At 36.9% G+C, this 17,003-nt stretch overlaps 1 protein-coding gene across 2 annotated transcripts in view; it reads left to right on the top strand.

Annotated features, from left to right (window-relative positions):
• TRAPPC11 (trafficking protein particle complex subunit 11) overlaps positions 1-17,003 on the top strand; it is a 30,035-nt gene that overhangs the window by 10,336 nt on the left and 2,696 nt on the right. Inside the window, exons 8-27 of one of the 2 annotated variants that reach the window (XR_005933146.1) lie at positions 757-890; positions 1,231-1,378; positions 2,231-2,324; positions 3,689-3,768; positions 3,861-3,939; positions 4,025-4,079; positions 5,518-5,663; positions 6,767-6,828; positions 6,931-7,063; positions 7,697-7,827; positions 8,345-8,500; positions 9,043-9,230; positions 9,910-10,058; positions 11,590-11,711; positions 12,374-12,493; positions 12,854-12,919; positions 13,021-13,177; positions 14,791-14,888; positions 15,616-15,707; positions 16,629-16,677. Coding sequence is in view for 1 of the 2 variants with exons in the window: in XM_030018219.2 (XP_029874079.1) it covers positions 757-890; positions 1,231-1,378; positions 2,231-2,324; positions 3,689-3,768; positions 3,861-3,939; positions 4,025-4,079; positions 5,518-5,663; positions 6,767-6,828; positions 6,931-7,063; positions 7,697-7,827; positions 8,345-8,500; positions 9,043-9,230; positions 9,910-10,058; positions 11,590-11,711; positions 12,374-12,493; positions 12,854-12,919; positions 13,021-13,177; positions 14,780-14,888; positions 15,616-15,707; positions 16,629-16,762 (2,355 nt within the window). In the remaining variant the exon portion in view is untranslated. Of the gene's footprint in view, positions 1-756; positions 891-1,230; positions 1,379-2,230; positions 2,325-3,688; positions 3,769-3,860; positions 3,940-4,024; positions 4,080-5,517; positions 5,664-6,766; positions 6,829-6,930; positions 7,064-7,696; positions 7,828-8,344; positions 8,501-9,042; positions 9,231-9,909; positions 10,059-11,589; positions 11,712-12,373; positions 12,494-12,853; positions 12,920-13,020; positions 13,178-14,779; positions 14,889-15,615; positions 15,708-16,628; positions 16,763-17,003 lie in introns of those variants that run through there. The other variant, XM_030018219.2, reaches the window with a different exon arrangement.

The following is a 17,003-nucleotide window of genomic DNA, read 5'->3' as shown; positions in this document are numbered from 1 at the left end:
TTGCTTTCAAGGAGATGGATTAGAAACAGCTATCAGTGGAATACCAATTACATTCAGACTTGCAAAGACTTCTGAATTCCACACAAAAGAAAGATTCTTAGCTGAAGTTTGGGAGTATCTTGAAGGACTGGAGTTCATTTGAGATGCAGTCATCTGAAGGGCTAGATTCTCTTTAACTCTCACTCTGTACAGGGGAAATGAAAACAAAGGTTGCTTGTTCCTTAAATATTTTTGTCTTCTTGCAAAGCTTAAACCAGTATAGTTCAGTTACTGCTTGTTAGGAGGAGGAAAATAACTCTTTAAGAATTAGACCATACTTTTGTGGTATTTGGGGCGCTCTTAGGTAAAACAAAACTATCCCACCATTTACAACACTTAGAACAATCCTGGAGTTGGATTCCATCAGATTCCATTTGCAGACTGCAGGCTTCAAAGATAATGATCTTCCTAGTGGCTCTGCAGTTCTGTCTTGAATTTGGCTGTGAGTTATGCACTCTTCCATTTATGACTTGGGGGAGAAGGGGAAGAAAAAGAACATTAGATGAAATAGAGGATCACATGGTTTCAGGTGTAGTACATTATGGTTTACATCTATTTTTCTCCCTGTGTTCTCTATGCTATTTGAGCTCTTCAGAAATACATAAAATTAGTTTGTTTCAGTTTTTTGTGAGTGACTTTTTTTTGAGCTTTTTTTTTTAAAGCTAATCCTGAGCAGCCTAACACAGTTATTTTTCCTCGTATTTTGATTTCTTCTAGATCTGTCGCCTCTGTTTTCAGCATAATACTCCACTGGATGCAATTGCTCAGTTCAGGAAACATATTGACTTGTGCAAGAAAAAAATAGGAAGTGCAGAACTGGCTTTTGAGCACGCTGCCTGGATGTCCAAACAGTATGTGTTTGCTTAGTAATGTTTCTAGTTTAGTCTTATATAACCTTGGAAAGTTCACTGTTTTACTTGTCTAAGCAAGAGACAAATTCTGAGCTCTTTATCTAAGAGATACACTAGATCATCAAAAACCTGTATGCTGTTACTCTGTTTTGCATTGATTATTGACCACTTTTCTCTGGGAATGAACAGGGTATGACACAAATGCAGCCACAGAACTTAGATGCAAAAGTTCGGAGAAGTATCAACTGTCTTAAGACTAACCAGAACTTTTAATTGAGGTGTACCTTTCAGTTCAAATTGCTGTTCTGTACATAATCTTGGTTATGAATTTTTTTAATAGGTTTCAGGCTTTTGGTGACTTGTTTGATGAAGCAATTAAGCTGGGATTGACAGCAATTCAAACTCAGAATCCAGGTTTCTATTACCAGCAGGCAGCCTACTATGCACAGGAACGGAAACAACTAGCAAGTATACTTTGTAACCATGATGTAAGTTGGGAGGGGAGAAAGTGCTTTGCAAGTAACCAGGTAGTAAATTAGCCAATGTTTTAGTCTAAAATGGTAGCGGAATAATCTGTAATACGTGTAAATGAAATCCAAGTAAAGGATATGTGCTTTTCTGATGCGTACTAACATTACAAGTATTTGTTATGTATTGAAAAAGTTACTCCAGAACATGTGTGTTAGTGTTTATTTTATTACAAATAATTCTCACATCTTTTTAAAATACTTATAAAAAATAGTATACTTTCTATATCTCTGGATACTTGAAAACTTACTGTTTTGTTTTTCCAGTATATTTCTGTATACATGCACTGTATCTGGTGACTTAGAGAAACAAGAGCATTAGTATTAGAGTGTGTGTGGGTGGGGGGGGTGGCTATTGTTGCTTTGGGTTTTTTTGACACTTGCCTGGCAGAAGGGGTTGCATGGAAAATTGATCTCTGCAATTGATTAAACATACATGCTAATTTTGTGTAGCTACTCTCCAACTGACATGTCCTGATTATTTAAAAATAACTTTGTTCCTGTTGGTGCTATTTATTTGTTGTTCCTAACAAGATAATCCAAGAACTAGTTTTAAAAAGGACTACCCAGTTATTCTTTAACAGTATTTGAGACAAATGAAGGTGAATGAAGTAGGATGTCAGACTGAATCAGAAGTACTTAAATGTTTGGGTTTCCTGAAGTACTATTTTTATACAGGTGGCCGGAAAGGTTACATGCTTTAAAGCAAATTTCTTCTTTTATGTGCATATGTATTGGAGCATCAAATCACTTTTAATGCTTTAAAATGAAACATGAACTCTTTTTTTATTACTATATTTGTTGAATTTACAGTCCTCTGTGATATATCCGAACCCGGATCCCCTGGAAACACAAACTGGAGTGCTTGACTTCTATGGGCAAAGACCGTGGCGGCAGGGAATATTAAGTACGTTTCTGTGTCTTGTATCTTGTAGAGTTCAGGCGAACTTTAGCTGCTGATCCTGCCAGCTGACTTAGTGGGCGTCAGCATGTAATCCCTTTTCCACTGGGACAGATGCAGGGCTGGGACCTCACTCTTTTGTTAGTTGGTGGTATGACGTGAACAGGTGTCAGTTGGAAATACAGGAAGTGTGTTTGATCTCTATAACAAATAGAAAAAGAAACCTCAGGTTTATGCAGGATCCAGTCTTCAGCAAAGTTGCATAGGCCATACTGAAGCTCTGCTGCTTTGTTTCTATTGCTGCCTAAGCTACTTGTAATCAGTGTGCAGCAGGAATGCTTGTCTGCAGTGAAACGCACTCCTGGGAAGAGAAGTTGGAGAACTGGATACAGCAAAAGTAATGATGTCCCTGAATGCGATTGTTATAAATCCATCCTGCCATCCATACTGTATCTTGTCAACTGTAGATGGGAACTCATGACCCTTTTTTTTTTTTTTTTTCCTGAAAAAGCTTTTGGATTTCAAAATGGATTGAGAGGATGCAATGGCTAGATTTTAGTCTAAGAAAGGAATTTGTGATTTTTCCTATTAAGGAGGATGTTTTCTCAGAAATTCTGATTTTGAATGTACAGCTTTCAGCTCTGTATGAATACACATGCAGTTCTGAGATCTTCATTGTTGGCTGTGGTTTTACTTCCCTTTCTCCCTCTCCATTTGGTCTCCTTTTCTTTATTCTCTGCATATCCTTTGGGCTCTGCCACTTTATTCCTGCTCTCCTTTAAAGACTTTTTCATTTACTGTAAACACAGTACAGTCTAACCTCTTTTATCTTCAAGTGTTACTGTTTTAAAATTAGTTAGTCTACTGCCAAGGTTAAACAGTTTAAGATGAAGAGAAACTTCACCTGTTAATATATTCAGGTTTTTTTGGTTCCTGCAAGAGTTTTAGTCTTCTAAAGCCCTATACAGTTCTTCATATGTTGGCGTTCTGTACTGCTAGAGAAACATAAGCTTGAATCTTTACTTGAGATCAAATAGGAAAACGGCTACAAATTTATCTTAACATATGTGCTTTAAATGTTAATAGATGCAGTCTAAAGACTAGGTCGTCTTACTGTAGTTTGCTATTTTTGCGTAGCTTCAGATGCCCCTTTTTTTTTTAAAAAAAAAAAAAGTAGTTAATATATTTGTTCTAGAGTTTCCCTTCTAGAACACAGAGGATGGATGAGTTCTTAAAGCAATGCATCTGTCTCCTAGGCAAAAGAATGTTTAAGAGTTTGAGCTTGCATTGCATGTAGCTCACCACATAAATAGTTCCCTTTGGGTCTGGTCAAAATTCCAATTTCATGGATTTTTCATTGTCTTATGCAGGCTTTGATCTTTCTGATCCTGAAAAGGAGAAGATGGGGATTTTATCCCTACAGTTGAAAGAGAAAAATGTCCTTCACTCGGTAAGTTTTATTCTACAAAAAAGTAGTCTGTTTTCTAATATTATCCTAATGTTTGCATATATAATGATATCAGTAATGGTTTTATCTGTTAGGAGCTAATAATCACTTTGTTGAGTAATGCTGTCGCGCAGTTCAAGAAATACAAATGTCCAAGGATGAAAAGTCATTTGAGTGAGTATAGATAATCAGATGCATTTTTTTTAAATTAATTTTGGAAAGACTTTTGGTATTGACCTGGAACTTTTTTTTTAATCAGTGGTTCAAATGGGAGAAGAATATTACTACGCTAAAGATTATGCCAAAGCTTTGAAGTGAGTACCATCCATCATTGCTTCTTTCACACAACTGTTCTTCTCACTAAGACCCCATGTCTTATTGCTATGGAATAATGTTGGAAGCTCATCTAAGATGCTCCTTGTACCTGGATTTGATTGAAGCACAGCTTTGGAGTCTATGAACTCCACTTATATTAAAGAAAGCAAAACAGATACGATGAGTCAGAGTAGAAAAACTTCCCGCTGTAAGCTGTTGTGGAGATTTGCCTTATTGGACAAATATTATTTATTTCTAGCTCGCTGATTGCATGCAGTCACTCTCCCAGAAGTGATTTCTGAAACTTGCCTGCTACTGGAATGAGAACGTAGTTATATTTAATTACAGACTTTGTAGTTACAAAATTCAAAAAATATTGAAATGTAGCTGAATTTAATTTTTGTTTATATACCAGAGAATTAGCAAAAGGAATTATTTTTATCGATGTAGTTTTCTGCTATTAACGACTACAGAGCTAGGAAAGCTTAGTGCTGAGGTACAGCTACCGTCTTTTCTGAAGGATGTGTCTTATGTTTAGTTTCTTAACTCTGTATTTTTAAGGGGAAACAGGTCATGTTAAGTAGGAGGCTCACAATGTTTTCATTAAGTAGGTTTCAAAGATCACATGTTGTAAAGGGAGTATGTTTGAGGTAGGAGAGATGTGTTCACTGTTGTGACTAGATGGCTGGAAGCTACATGGAGGAGAAGGTAGGCTAGGATAAGCAGATCAATTTGTATCAAGCCTAATTTTTATACAAACAAGCATTTCTTATTTATGTTTAGGTAGATTTTTCTGAAGTAGACAAAGTCTTGTCTTGAACAGTTGAACAGAGTTTAAAAATTTCACTTCTCTGCTTTGCTAGTAATAGCGAACATTGCTCAGTATTAAAATCATATTAAGGTGTGCAGTTTTGCCTGATAAAGATTGGTGCATGTGTTGTTTGTAGATCTTTGAAACCCTTGAAGGGAGCAGAGGATAGGAGGCAGGAGGGAAAAGAAACATCTCAGCTTAAGGAACATTAAAATTCTTCAGTTTGGAAGGGGACTTTTTTGTGGGGGTTTTGGTTTGTTTTTCTTAAAACTTACCGCATACTCAATAGTAAAGCATATTTTCAATGCAGTGCTGAACTAAGACTCTTCTGTCCAGTTGCTGTTTTGCTAGTTCTTTATGTGAAGACAGATGAGTGTTCCTGTTGTTCTCTTGTGAAAATTGTTCTAGCCTGAAATAGAAAATTCATGGAATAAATGTGTTTCTTTACAATAATTTCATGCTGTTTTCAATAAATCATTGCCATGTGTAAACAGTAGACTTGACTTTAATCTAGCATTTATATTAATGAAGATGACTTTTGTATTAATGATACCAAATAAATGTGAGCTTCTAAAGAAATATTGTTGTGTCTAACTTGTTTTTCTCTCATTTTTACTGTGTTGCAGGCTCTTGGATTATGTTATGTGTGAATATCGCAGTGAAGGATGGTGTACTCTTCTCACTTCCATATTGACGACAGCTCTCAAATGTTCCTATCTGATGGCCCAGCTAAAAGATTATATAACGTACTCTTTAGAGCTACTGGGTAGAGGTATTCTTAAGAAATATACTCAGCCTATACAGAAAAATTAAAGTACATGTATTTGGAAGTCTGACAAATCATTGTCAGACACAGCGCTTACAGTACTTCAAATGATTTAAGTACAAAAGAACTGTATACCTGTGCTGAATTTTTTACTACTTTCTCTCATACGCTGGAATTTGAATTTTCTTGCTCTTCTATTATAAAATTCATTGCATTCAAATAGACTGTGTCAGGATATCTGAGGCACAGAGCTTTATTTGAGACTGTTCAAATAATGTAACAGAAACTTCCTGAGCTTTGGGATGGGGGACGAACTGTAGTATAGCTAGCACCATTTTTCTGGACTTTAAAATCCCAAATGTGCTTCTCTCTCAGGCTTTTTACTAGAACTCTGCAGATGAAATATGCGTGCATGTGGCGTGTTTTAGGGAAAAAATGTGACATAGGGTGGCTGCACAGTAATAATGCAAGCATTCTGCTTTGTATAATGTCTGTTACCTGATGTTGCAGAAATAATCCTTTTGTGCCCTAAATTGCTAACTAATACCACTATTAGGGTAGGTGTGGTAAAAATGGGTTTGCATCTTCTGTTAGCTAGCCAGGCTACTCTGCTTTGTATTAAAGAATAGCCAACAAGACAAACCCACCTTTCTTCATCTTCAAGAGAAGAGTGCTTATTTTAACTAGTCCTTTTTTCTTCCTGTCTAGTTGTTGTTTCTAATATTATCCGAGCTTGCCTCTTTGCATGTTTCAGACTTTTCTACTGTTCCTTCTGGTTTTAAACATAAATAACAAGAAGGTTTAGACATTATTCTCTTGGGGTTTTCCTCCAATAACTTATGAAATGCTTGTGTAACCAAAAAATATTTTACTTGGTCCCAGTGGAAGTAAGAGGAAACACTTAAAATGGGGGAAGTTCTAAAAACTGAATGAATCCTTCATTACTGGTAGATGGATGCTAGATTTCGCGCCCCCCCCCCCCCCCCCGCCCCGCAATGTGTTTTTTGAAAGGTGCAATCTAAAGGAAAGATTTATTCTTAAGTTAAAAAACAAAACAAAAGAAACAGTAAGTTCTGTCTTGTAATCTCTGTTTTTGTTCTGTTTGCTAGCATCTACTCTTAAAGAAGATCAGAAATCTCGAATAGAAAAAAATCTGATAAAAGTTCTAATGGTAAGTGGTAAAACTCCTGTTACCCTTTTAAATAATCTTAAGAGTGGTCAATGTTTGGTAACCTTCTTTTATTGTTATTTGTAATCTTCTTTCTGGATACAGAATGAAAGCCCTGATCCTGAACCTGATTGTGACACTGCTGCTGTAAAAGCATCACAAAAACTGTGGGCTGACCGTGTTTCCTTGGCAGGCAGTAATGTTTTTACAATAGAAGTCCAAGATTTTATACCGTTTGGTAAGTAAGAAAGCAAATTTACATCAGATTATAAAATTTGGTGTAGTTATATCTTGAAAATAACTAATTAGGAGAAAATATACAGTGTGTGTTAAAGGCAGCAACACTGAAACTCTTGTTTCAGCGCTGCTCTGTTCTTCATCTAAATCAGTAAGATAAGAAATCATGAGGAAGCCAGTGACCTCTTATCCCTGGTATGGATTACTGAAGAATAATCCCTTGCTTTTTGAAGGACTTCTGCCACTCTGGTGTGCTTAGAAGTAGGATTCTGAGGAAACGGCAGAATCTGTGCAAAGTAATACTCCCCATAGAAAGGGGGCATGAGTGAGCATTACCTACGAAAGAAGTGTATCTAAGTGTACAGGTTTATTTTTTTTTTTCTGCTGAACATCTGCCTCTCCTCTGCAAAGGTTTTGGCCAAGTGCTGAAAAGTGGCTTTCTGTGACAGTGTTAGTAGCCATACTTGTCCCACTTACATACAAACCAAAGTTTTAAGAGTATACACAGAACAATCCTTACCGCAATTATTTCAAGAGGGTACTTCTGGAATTTAATGTTGTAGTTTGATGTGTTTAACAGCTACTACTTCTTGTTTCTTTTCTTTTTCCTTTTTTTTTTTTTTTTTAATTCCAGTGCAGTGCAAAGCAAAATTTCTTGCTCCTAGTTTTCACGTTGATGTTCCTGTGCAGTTTGATGTGTACTTGAGGGCTGATTGTCCTCATCCTATCAGGTTTTCTAAGCTCTGCATCAGTTTCAATAATCAGGTAACTATGTTCTATCTATCTCTAACCTAGTGGTAGAAGCTTATCATAAGAATGGAATAATATCTACTAGTGTTTTTAAACACACAAAAAATTCAAAAGTTCTTTTCCAAAAATTATGTTAATACTTAAGTTGGAAAGGTGTTTTTTCTTTTTGCACTGTCTGTCACTTTTGACAAGTATATTGATACTGTGATAAAACTCCCAAATGCAGTTTGATTAGTTCATCTATCATATCTTTGCTTTTCTATGAAGCTCTCAAGTTTCAGAAGGATCGTTTTAATGTCTTATTTTTCCTGATGTTCTTGCGTGAAGTTATGTTAATATAATGGATATTTTGTGTCAAAGAATTGCATTGTAGTTACTCGCTAAGTCTAACTTCAGTAATGTGAAAAGTAGCAAGAACCCATCTAGTTTGATGCCCGTAACACAGAGCCTTAATCTTTGCTATGCTACCATTACTCTCTAAAGATGTCTTAAGTTTGGATTTATCAACTTTTTCCCCACTCCTCCATTGTAGGATTACAACCAATATTGTGTGGTAGAAGAAGCCTATCAAAAAAGTGATATTCTAGAACAATCATCACAAGGAACAATGTGCTTAGTTCCTGGCAAAACAAGAAAGTTCACTTTCAAATTTGTTGCAAAAACTGAAGATGTAGGAAAGAAGATTGAGGTTTGTCAATTTGTTTTACACCTTTCTTACTGATGCTTACAAAGAACTCAAAACTACAAAGCTGCCTCTAATCTGGCACCAGTTACTAATGTCACTGCAGTTCCAAATATTTGAATTCTTGAAACTAAGTACCAAAAATGACAGTAAAATTTTATTGACAATGCCAAAGCAAAAACTTAGCACAAAAACTTAACTATTGCTTCAAGGGTTTTTTGTGGTGTGGGTTTTTTTGGGTTTTTTTTTTAAGTACGTGCAATACCTTAAAAAAAAAAAAAAAAAAAAAAAAGGAGGGGGGTGATATAGCACTATGGGAGGGTAGGAAACTACAAAATACTACACTCCACAGCATGGAGATGGTTTTCCCACCACTGTTTCATTAAATTAAATCCTGGAGTGGTGAGGTGTATTCAGTCTGCAAAGCTGCCAGAAGCTTTTTGGTATACACAGCTTTATTGTGCCTACGCATGTCAGAAAACTGTATTCTTACAGTAGGTGATCTGAAGACAAAGTTATCAGTATGTGTTTAAATTTGTGTATCTCAGATCACCTCTGTGGATTTGATCCTGGGAAGTGAATCTGGCCGATGTGTGATTCTGAACTGGCGTGGGGGAGGTGGAGATGCTGCTTCATCTCAAGAAGCATTGCAGGCAGCACGTTCCTTCAGGCGAAGACCTAAGCTTCCAGATAATGAAGTGCACTGGGACAGTTTGACTATTCAGGCAAGCACTATGTGAGTAAAGACTTGAAAATACATATAATGTATCATTGTGAGTCTCCTGCGAAGTCCTGATCACTCTGCCTAAAAGAAGACAGACTTATCGGGACTTCAATATGAGCTTTTTAATATGTCTTTGCTTAACTGGGGATAAGATAGTACCTATCTTAATTCTTTAGGCCTTTTGAGGCTCCAAATAGCTAGAAGTACAGAAAAAGCTTATACTGATCTTGGAGCATACCAAGTATGCTTTAGTTCTTCCCTTCACCTAACTTTGCTAGGCAGGCTTTTCCCAGATTTTTGTGTAGACTAGGAGGTGTTACCGTTCTCTTACAAAAGCTGTCACACAAAGAAATTATTTTCCAAAACAGTTTCTTAGGAATTCTTATTAATAAATAGGCTAACACTAATTTAGATGTATTCAGAATAATTAAATCCAATTGCTGTTGGTGGGGGTGCTTTTTTCTTTCCTGGCAGAACATCTGAACCATTAATGCTTATTACTGGGGTTCCAAACTGTTTTTATAGAGTTGTTCCCATCATGTTGCTTTTCAGGAATCTCGCATCTCCTATCTGGATAGGCTACCAGTTGTCAGAATTCCCTTAAACAATAGACTGTTTTAGTCTCGTTTAAACTAGTCTTAAAAACTTGTTATTTAAGAAACATACAATAACTGAGTTTTTTCTCTTAAAGGATTATTTCTAGAGTGCCAAACATTTCTGTTCAGCTCCGTCATGAACCTCCTGCCCTGACTAATGAAATGTATTGTTTGATTGTGACAGTCCAGTCACATGAGGACACAGTGGCCAAAGATGTTAAGCTTACAGCAGGTTTAAAGCCAGGTATTTGGGGTTATTTTATTTTAATCCTGCAGTCTCCTAACTGACTCCTTGTTCTCGATGCAATGCAGAGAATTGTAGTAAATGGCTCTCCTGCGGTAATTGAAAGCCAAACCAAAGTAAAGGTTGGAAATGATGAGATACTAGTGGTAAGAACAAGAGCTAACCAAACTCATTAAGTTATGGTTATCTTAACCACTGCTTGTCAGTGGTGTTTACGTGGCTATTTTCAAAAGACAAGTCTTTACAAGTTTGAAAGAAAACATGGAAGCTTTTGTATTCCTTCCTAACCTTTTATTAAATTTGGTCATAACTTTTTTTTTTCCTAAGAGATAGATCTTTTTCTTGCTGAGATGAAAGCATTAGACAGTGCTAGATAAATGTTTGCTAAGTATAGTCTTTGTGGGTTTTCTCCCACACCCACCTTTTTTTTCCCTGCCCTGGACAATGGGGTTTGGTTTTTAAACCACTTGAAATTTGGGGAGCAGTGGAGAACTGAGATAGCATTCCTTCAAATGAAAAGGGAAAAATGCAAGTATTGTGTGTCTAAGTCCTAGTTAGCTGTGTGTAGTTATTGCTGACAGTTTTCAATATGTGAAGTCCAAATGTTATACTCGGTACACCTATTTGTAGAAATTATCCTAAAAGGCAAAAATATTTTTCAGCCACTAGCATATAGGATGCAATACATGCTGTGTGCTCTGAAACAGAACCACATTCCCTATACAGTTATATTGTTCATTAAAGTCAATGGAGTGTTCTTTAAACTTATTTAATCGGATGTTTGGGCTTGGTTCCTAAAGCAGTGTTTAATAGTTGGTCTTGACTTTTTTTTTTTCGCCCACTTGATCTTGACTCTTAACACATGATATGCAAGGTCAGTGTGGGCTTGCTAACTGCATTAAAAGAACAATTGAAATTTGACATTTCATTTATAGGAAAGGTGATATATTTTCCACAGTTGCAAGCCTTTGGCAAGACATGGCTTGTTTTGCTTTGAAAATTATCCCACATGAATGCAGTAATGCCATTATTCTAGTCAACCTGTGACTGAAGAATGGTGTCATTTAACATCTATACACATATGTATTTTCAACACAGATTTGGAAGAACAATTTTAAAAATATGTAAAATCATTAAGCCATGCTCTTGAAAACAGAAGAATCACAGAACAGTGAAATTCCTTTTTACTTCATATAAAGTACCAAGAAAAACTTGGATCACATAATCATGTTGTGTTTTGTATATGGTAGGGAACATCTAGATAGGATTTCTGATTTTTGAAAATTTTTTTTTCCTGGCCTAAATAGATGAAACAAAAACCTTGCAGGGTGTGAATCCTCCAACTTAGAAAACTTAAGGTGTTGTCAAATCTACCCTCTGCTGGTACTTTTGAAAGACTTCTCAACCAAATGAACAATGTTAATTCCTCATGCATTGCTGTTTGAGATGAATATCTTATTATTTTTAGTTATTGCTTTCATGCTTCAGTGATGTAAGCCTGTGTGGATATGAAGGCTGTTTTTAATCCTAGGGCAAGATGCCAACCTGACTCAGAAAACTCAGGTGACTCTTCATGGAACAGATGCATGTGATGAGTCCTTTCCTGCACTGCTTCCTGATATCCCAGTAGGAGACTTGCAACCAGGGGAAAAGGTGAAGGCTTAAAATCTTATTTCTATATCGCACTTAAGAAAATGGGGGTCAACTAATAAAAGATTCTCATAGAAGGACCTATGTTTACTTTCAGATACCTGAACTGATAAATTAAATACTTATGGCATATTTTACCTATTGTTTACCTGTAGTTTAGTATTTCTTTAGCTAGATCCCCTTTTGGACTAAATTTGGGAATAAGGTATATTCTGGGATTGATGATACAGCTGGGAGATAAATAAAATAAGGAGGCTAATCTCAAGTGCTAATTAAACACACTGCCTAATGGACAGTACATAAGTCAGCAAGTGTGATTCAACGTGGTAGAGGATCAAATATGCAGATGTTGCACCAAACCAAAATTGTGACTAGTAAATTAGAAGTTGGGTATATCATATATTACACAGTAACGGTTCTTTTCTTGTACTGTTAAGTAAGAGGCAAGCATCAGTAGTGAAACCACTGGAGCTGTGCTACTCTGATTAAAATAATTTACTGTGTGATTAAGATCATGCATTGTAGGGGATTCTTTATGGTCAAAAGAATACCCATTCTACTATTGCCCTCTTGGACCAAGATGATTAACAAGTTTTGGACAGCTCTAGGCCTAACTAATGTAATTTAGGTATAGCTTGGCTCATACTGTCTCCTTTATTTTGCAGCTGGAAAAACCAATATACATTCGTTGTGGAACAGTCGGTGCAAGAATGTTTCTGGTTTACGTTTCTTACTTAATTGACACTATCGTTGAGGGGAAAGAAATCCTCTGCAAGTGTCACCGGGTAGGATATAAAGATGCACCAATTGCTGGAGATACATTCATGAAATGCAAGAAGTATTTTCAATGTAAAAGCTGTAATTCCAAGTCTCTTAGAGTCCTTTCTAGTAGCCAGAAAAAATGGTAAATCAGCAGTATGGTAGCCCAATTTAGGGTGAGCAGTTTCATAAGTATAATTAGAAGAAAAGTTTTCTATATTTGTTCTTAAATATCTTGAAGATACATTCTGCCCTGGGGAGGACTTGGTTAAAGTGATGATTAAAAGTAACTTTACATTGGTAATCTTTGACATCAATAGCCAGGTCTGAAACTGAATATAACTTTTTCCCCCCTCCTCTTCCCACCCCTTTCTTTCCCTATACAGGATGAAACTGTAACCATAGAAACAGTATTTCCTTTTGATGTTGCTGTCAAATTTGTCTCCACAAAGGTATGTGTTTGAAAAGTTGTTGATATTTTGGAATTGCACCACTTCCAATGGTTGCACCCTGTTTAGTTAGAAATAGCCACATCTTGTGTCTGTCTTGACAGTTGGAGCACTTGGAGAGAGTATTTGCAGATATACCATTTTTACTGATGACAGACATCCTGAGTGCCTCTCCTTGGCCTCTCACTATTGTAACCACCCAGCTACAGCTGTCACCTTCCATGACCCCAGTAGATCAACTGGAATCTTATGTGGAGAATGGTAAGTTTTCTTAGATTATGCTATCAGGAGGATACTTTTTGCGTAAGTTGGGAGTAAGAAAGGGGGGCATCTTAAACAGCATTTGCTTATCAAACTCCAAATAGAAGAAAGCTGCTTAATACTATAGTTGCTTGCCAGAACACATCTTAGCAGTATGCTTCAAGATGTAGTTCTGCTTCACTGGATCAAGTAAATAGACTTGAATGATAGATGGTAACCAAAATTCTAAATACAACAGATGTAAGGGAAAGCACCTGAAAGTACTTCTGATATGCAACATCTTAGACATCCATATGAAAAGATACTCAATAATTCCAGTGTTTGTGGACTACATATGCTTTCTGGAATGCAAATGCTTTACCATGTGATAGAGACAGTATCCAAAGCCTAAAGTGATCCATGTCCGTGATTGCAGTCATGAAACCGGAAAATGTGAAGCTGGACAGGGTAGGCTATAAAGAACAGTTAGAAGTAAGCATCCTTTTTTATAATAACACAACTTAATAATTAATTACTTAAATGTTAAAAAAATTACGTTACAGATCTCAACCTTTTAAGAGTTCAGTATGTTAGCTTTAAAGCCAAATAAGTGGAGTACTTGGCAGTAGAGCTGATCCAAAATCTTCCAACAAAACATTGTCTTTGCATTTGCTGAGTCAGAGATGTGAAAATATGTGTATTCTGTCAAAACTTGGAATAAAATGAGGCAGTCTGGATTGCTGCCTGATTGTGGGGCAGCTGTCCACCCATGTAATCAAGGACTTGCAAGACTCTAGTACCTCTGTAGGTTCAAGAGTTACCTGGCAAAACCCAATTATTTCCCAGGTCCTTTAGTCTCCAGACTATGAGATTTCATCTTTAGCTCTGGTACCTTTTGCTTCATGGCTTCTGGCTGATGCTCCTAAAGAGCTAACTGCCAGAAGATATGAACCCCCTCAGATACCAGCTATTCAGCTGTCCACCTTTTGGGTGATTCCCCCCGCCCTTGTAAGACTTGGTTAATTGTTATTTTGAATGACTGAAACACCTATTTTCTTAGTACTTTTTTTTTTAAATCACTTTCTAAGTGAAAAGGTACTTTTTTTTCTCTAGCTCATGCAAGGGGGGGGGGGGGGGGGAAGAAAAAAGTGAAAACTCAAAGCCAGTAGATTTTTCTTGGGTTCTCTCTCTTGCCCGCCTCTTATCTATTTGGGTGGGAGAGGAGAAATGTCTGTGTTCATTTTCATTTTAAAACCTGAGAGGCATCTTATGCTGATGTCTTGGAATTTGCTGTGGGAGAAGTATAGAATCTGAATTGGCATAATTTTGCCTTTTTTTGTGCATGAACTCTAAATTTGCAATGACTTGTTCTGTGTGTACATGAAAGATCTCATAATGCTGTTCAGAAAGTAAACTGTTGTATATTTGTGTATGTCACCCTTTTACATATTGGGATACTTCACAATCTTCATTGAATTTATATATTATGTAGGTATAGTTTGCAAAGCACTTCAAAGGCCTTTCTGGCTGAACACATGTGTTTGTGTCATATTGGATTTTTAGACTTAGTGGCTTCTGCAGTAACGATTACGCTTTGATTTTAAACAAAAATCTTGCTGATAGTTGTTTTACAGACAGGTGAGAGTGCCAGTGAGTGCTTTTGTCTTCGATGTCCTCCAGTTACTAATGCTAGTGGAGTGGCAACTGGATGTTACATCATTTCCTGGAAGAGGTAAGTATCTCATGGCCTGGGTGGGGAGACAAGTTGCCTTGTTTTTAGGGATGATGGTGAATTGATTGGGTTTTGGGGGGCGGGGGGAGCAGTGGTTTTTTGGCTTTTTTGGGTTTGGATCTTCCTGTAAGCAAGCACTGTCTATACTTTGGACCTTACTAATTACCACTTAGCTTGTTAGACTTTTGAATAAATACATATTTCACTTAAGAGAAAAATGTTATGTGGTTATTGTTTTAACAATTAGTAAAGCTTTCTTCTTTGTAAGATCTTAGATCAATTACAGAGCTGTTTTGTCACCTTCCACTCCCTGTTTTCTCCAGTCATGAAATACTTCACTTGAGAAGTCAAGTCAAAGGAATAGTTTTGTGATAGTAGAAACAAACAAACTTTTTTAATGGGGAAGACTGTTTTCCCACCCTAGATTGTGGGTTTATGCATTCACTCAGTTTTCAAAGACAAATGTTGAGGTATATCTTTCTTTTAGTTCACTTTTATTTAGTTTTAGAGCTGTTTAGTGTTCTTACTTGCCTTTTGCTATTTTATCCCCATGCTATGGCACTTTTTTTTTCTCACTTCAAACAATCCAATCTAAGGATTTGGGTTTTTTCTTTCCACCACTATAATTTCAGTTCAGTCACATATAGATAATGTTCTTTTTGTGTACTCACTTGATACTTTGTTGTATAACTTTCAACATGGTCTGTGTTTTGACTTTTTCCTGCAGAAGTTCACCTGTGGAAAGCGTACCTGTTGTTAGTACAGTCATCACTCTACCACATGTGATTGTAGAGAGCATTCCCCTCCATGTTAATGCAGGTAATATTAATTTGGCAACGTATATGTCCCAGTTAGAATTTTTTAGGACTGCCAAAGCTTTACAGCATCCAGAGCTTGCCTTTACTGTAGCAAAAGACAGAAAACAGGTGCTGGATATTATGGAGCTAGTGAAAGAAACTGTATTGTTGCTTAGACTGCCTAAAGCCTTGCCCCTCTCTCCCCTCATCAATTCAAGGGAAGAGCTGGAAGATAGCTACATGAATTTATTCTCTTAAAAGCTGTCAATGGATTGACCTGTTACGTGGCAGCACAGAGGCCAGAGTTACCTCTGCTGATGCTGCCTTCCCACTAGGTTTCTCTAGATGCCTATGGCAAGCATTGTTCCATCCACCCACACTCTGGCTGCATCCCAGGAAAGAAATAGCCTGGAGAATTGGAGCTGCTTGCGGGCAGGTGAACTGTTTCTCTTCTAGCACTTCACCTGCACAAAGAGCAAAGGGGGAGTGGGGAGCTCACTGAACACACAGAATTACTATGCTTTCCTCAGTTCGGTTTCATTTGTACTGAGATTCTTCTGCCGTCCTTTCCTGTTACATTTTGAAAGAGCTTCCTGACAGTATCTGGTAAGGTTTTGGTAAGCTGAAAATACCTAGCAGCAACCAAAGTGACTTCCTAGTTAGCATTCCTAGACAGCATTAGCAGTTGGGAGTTCTGTAACTAGATGTTGAAGGAGTGTTACTGAAAAGTTGTAATGAAGTTGCGTTCTGTTCTTTAATCTTTTTTTCTGAAAAATCTTGTCAGAAATACTTTGAAATCTTGTCAGAAATACTTTGGATGCCTAGTTATTGTATATATATTTTTTTTTATTCAAACTTCACTGCTCTTTGATAGACTTATTTTTTATGTATGGAACTTTTAAAATGTATTTTATATTTGAGATTACTTGCTTTCTTTCCAAAGATCTGCCATCATTTGGTCGAGTCCGAGAATCCCTACCTGTCAGATATCATCTGCAAAATAAGACTGACTTAGTCCAGGATGTGGAGGTGTCAGTGGAACCCAGTGATGCCTTCATGTTCTCTGGCCTTAAACAGGTACAAAATTGTCACATCTATTGATCCTGCTGGCTTATCTGGTAGTGAAGAATACATTGATTAGACTTACACTGATGTGCAGAGAGGACAAACTCATTGTTTTTTGGATGTTTAAAGTATGGTAAATTCTGTCTGGAAGACTGCGTGGATGCAGACTCCATGTAAAGAAGGCTAAATGGAAGCCTGACTAGGAGCCATTTGTCATGTTGTTTATGGGTGACATGGTGTTTCAGTATAGAAG

The sequence above is a fragment of the Aquila chrysaetos genome, chromosome 1, assembly GCF_900496995.4.
Source record: "Aquila chrysaetos chrysaetos chromosome 1, bAquChr1.4, whole genome shotgun sequence".
Lineage (NCBI taxonomy): Eukaryota > Metazoa > Chordata > Aves > Accipitriformes > Accipitridae > Aquila > Aquila chrysaetos.
This window is presented reverse-complemented; position numbering and strand designations above follow the sequence as displayed.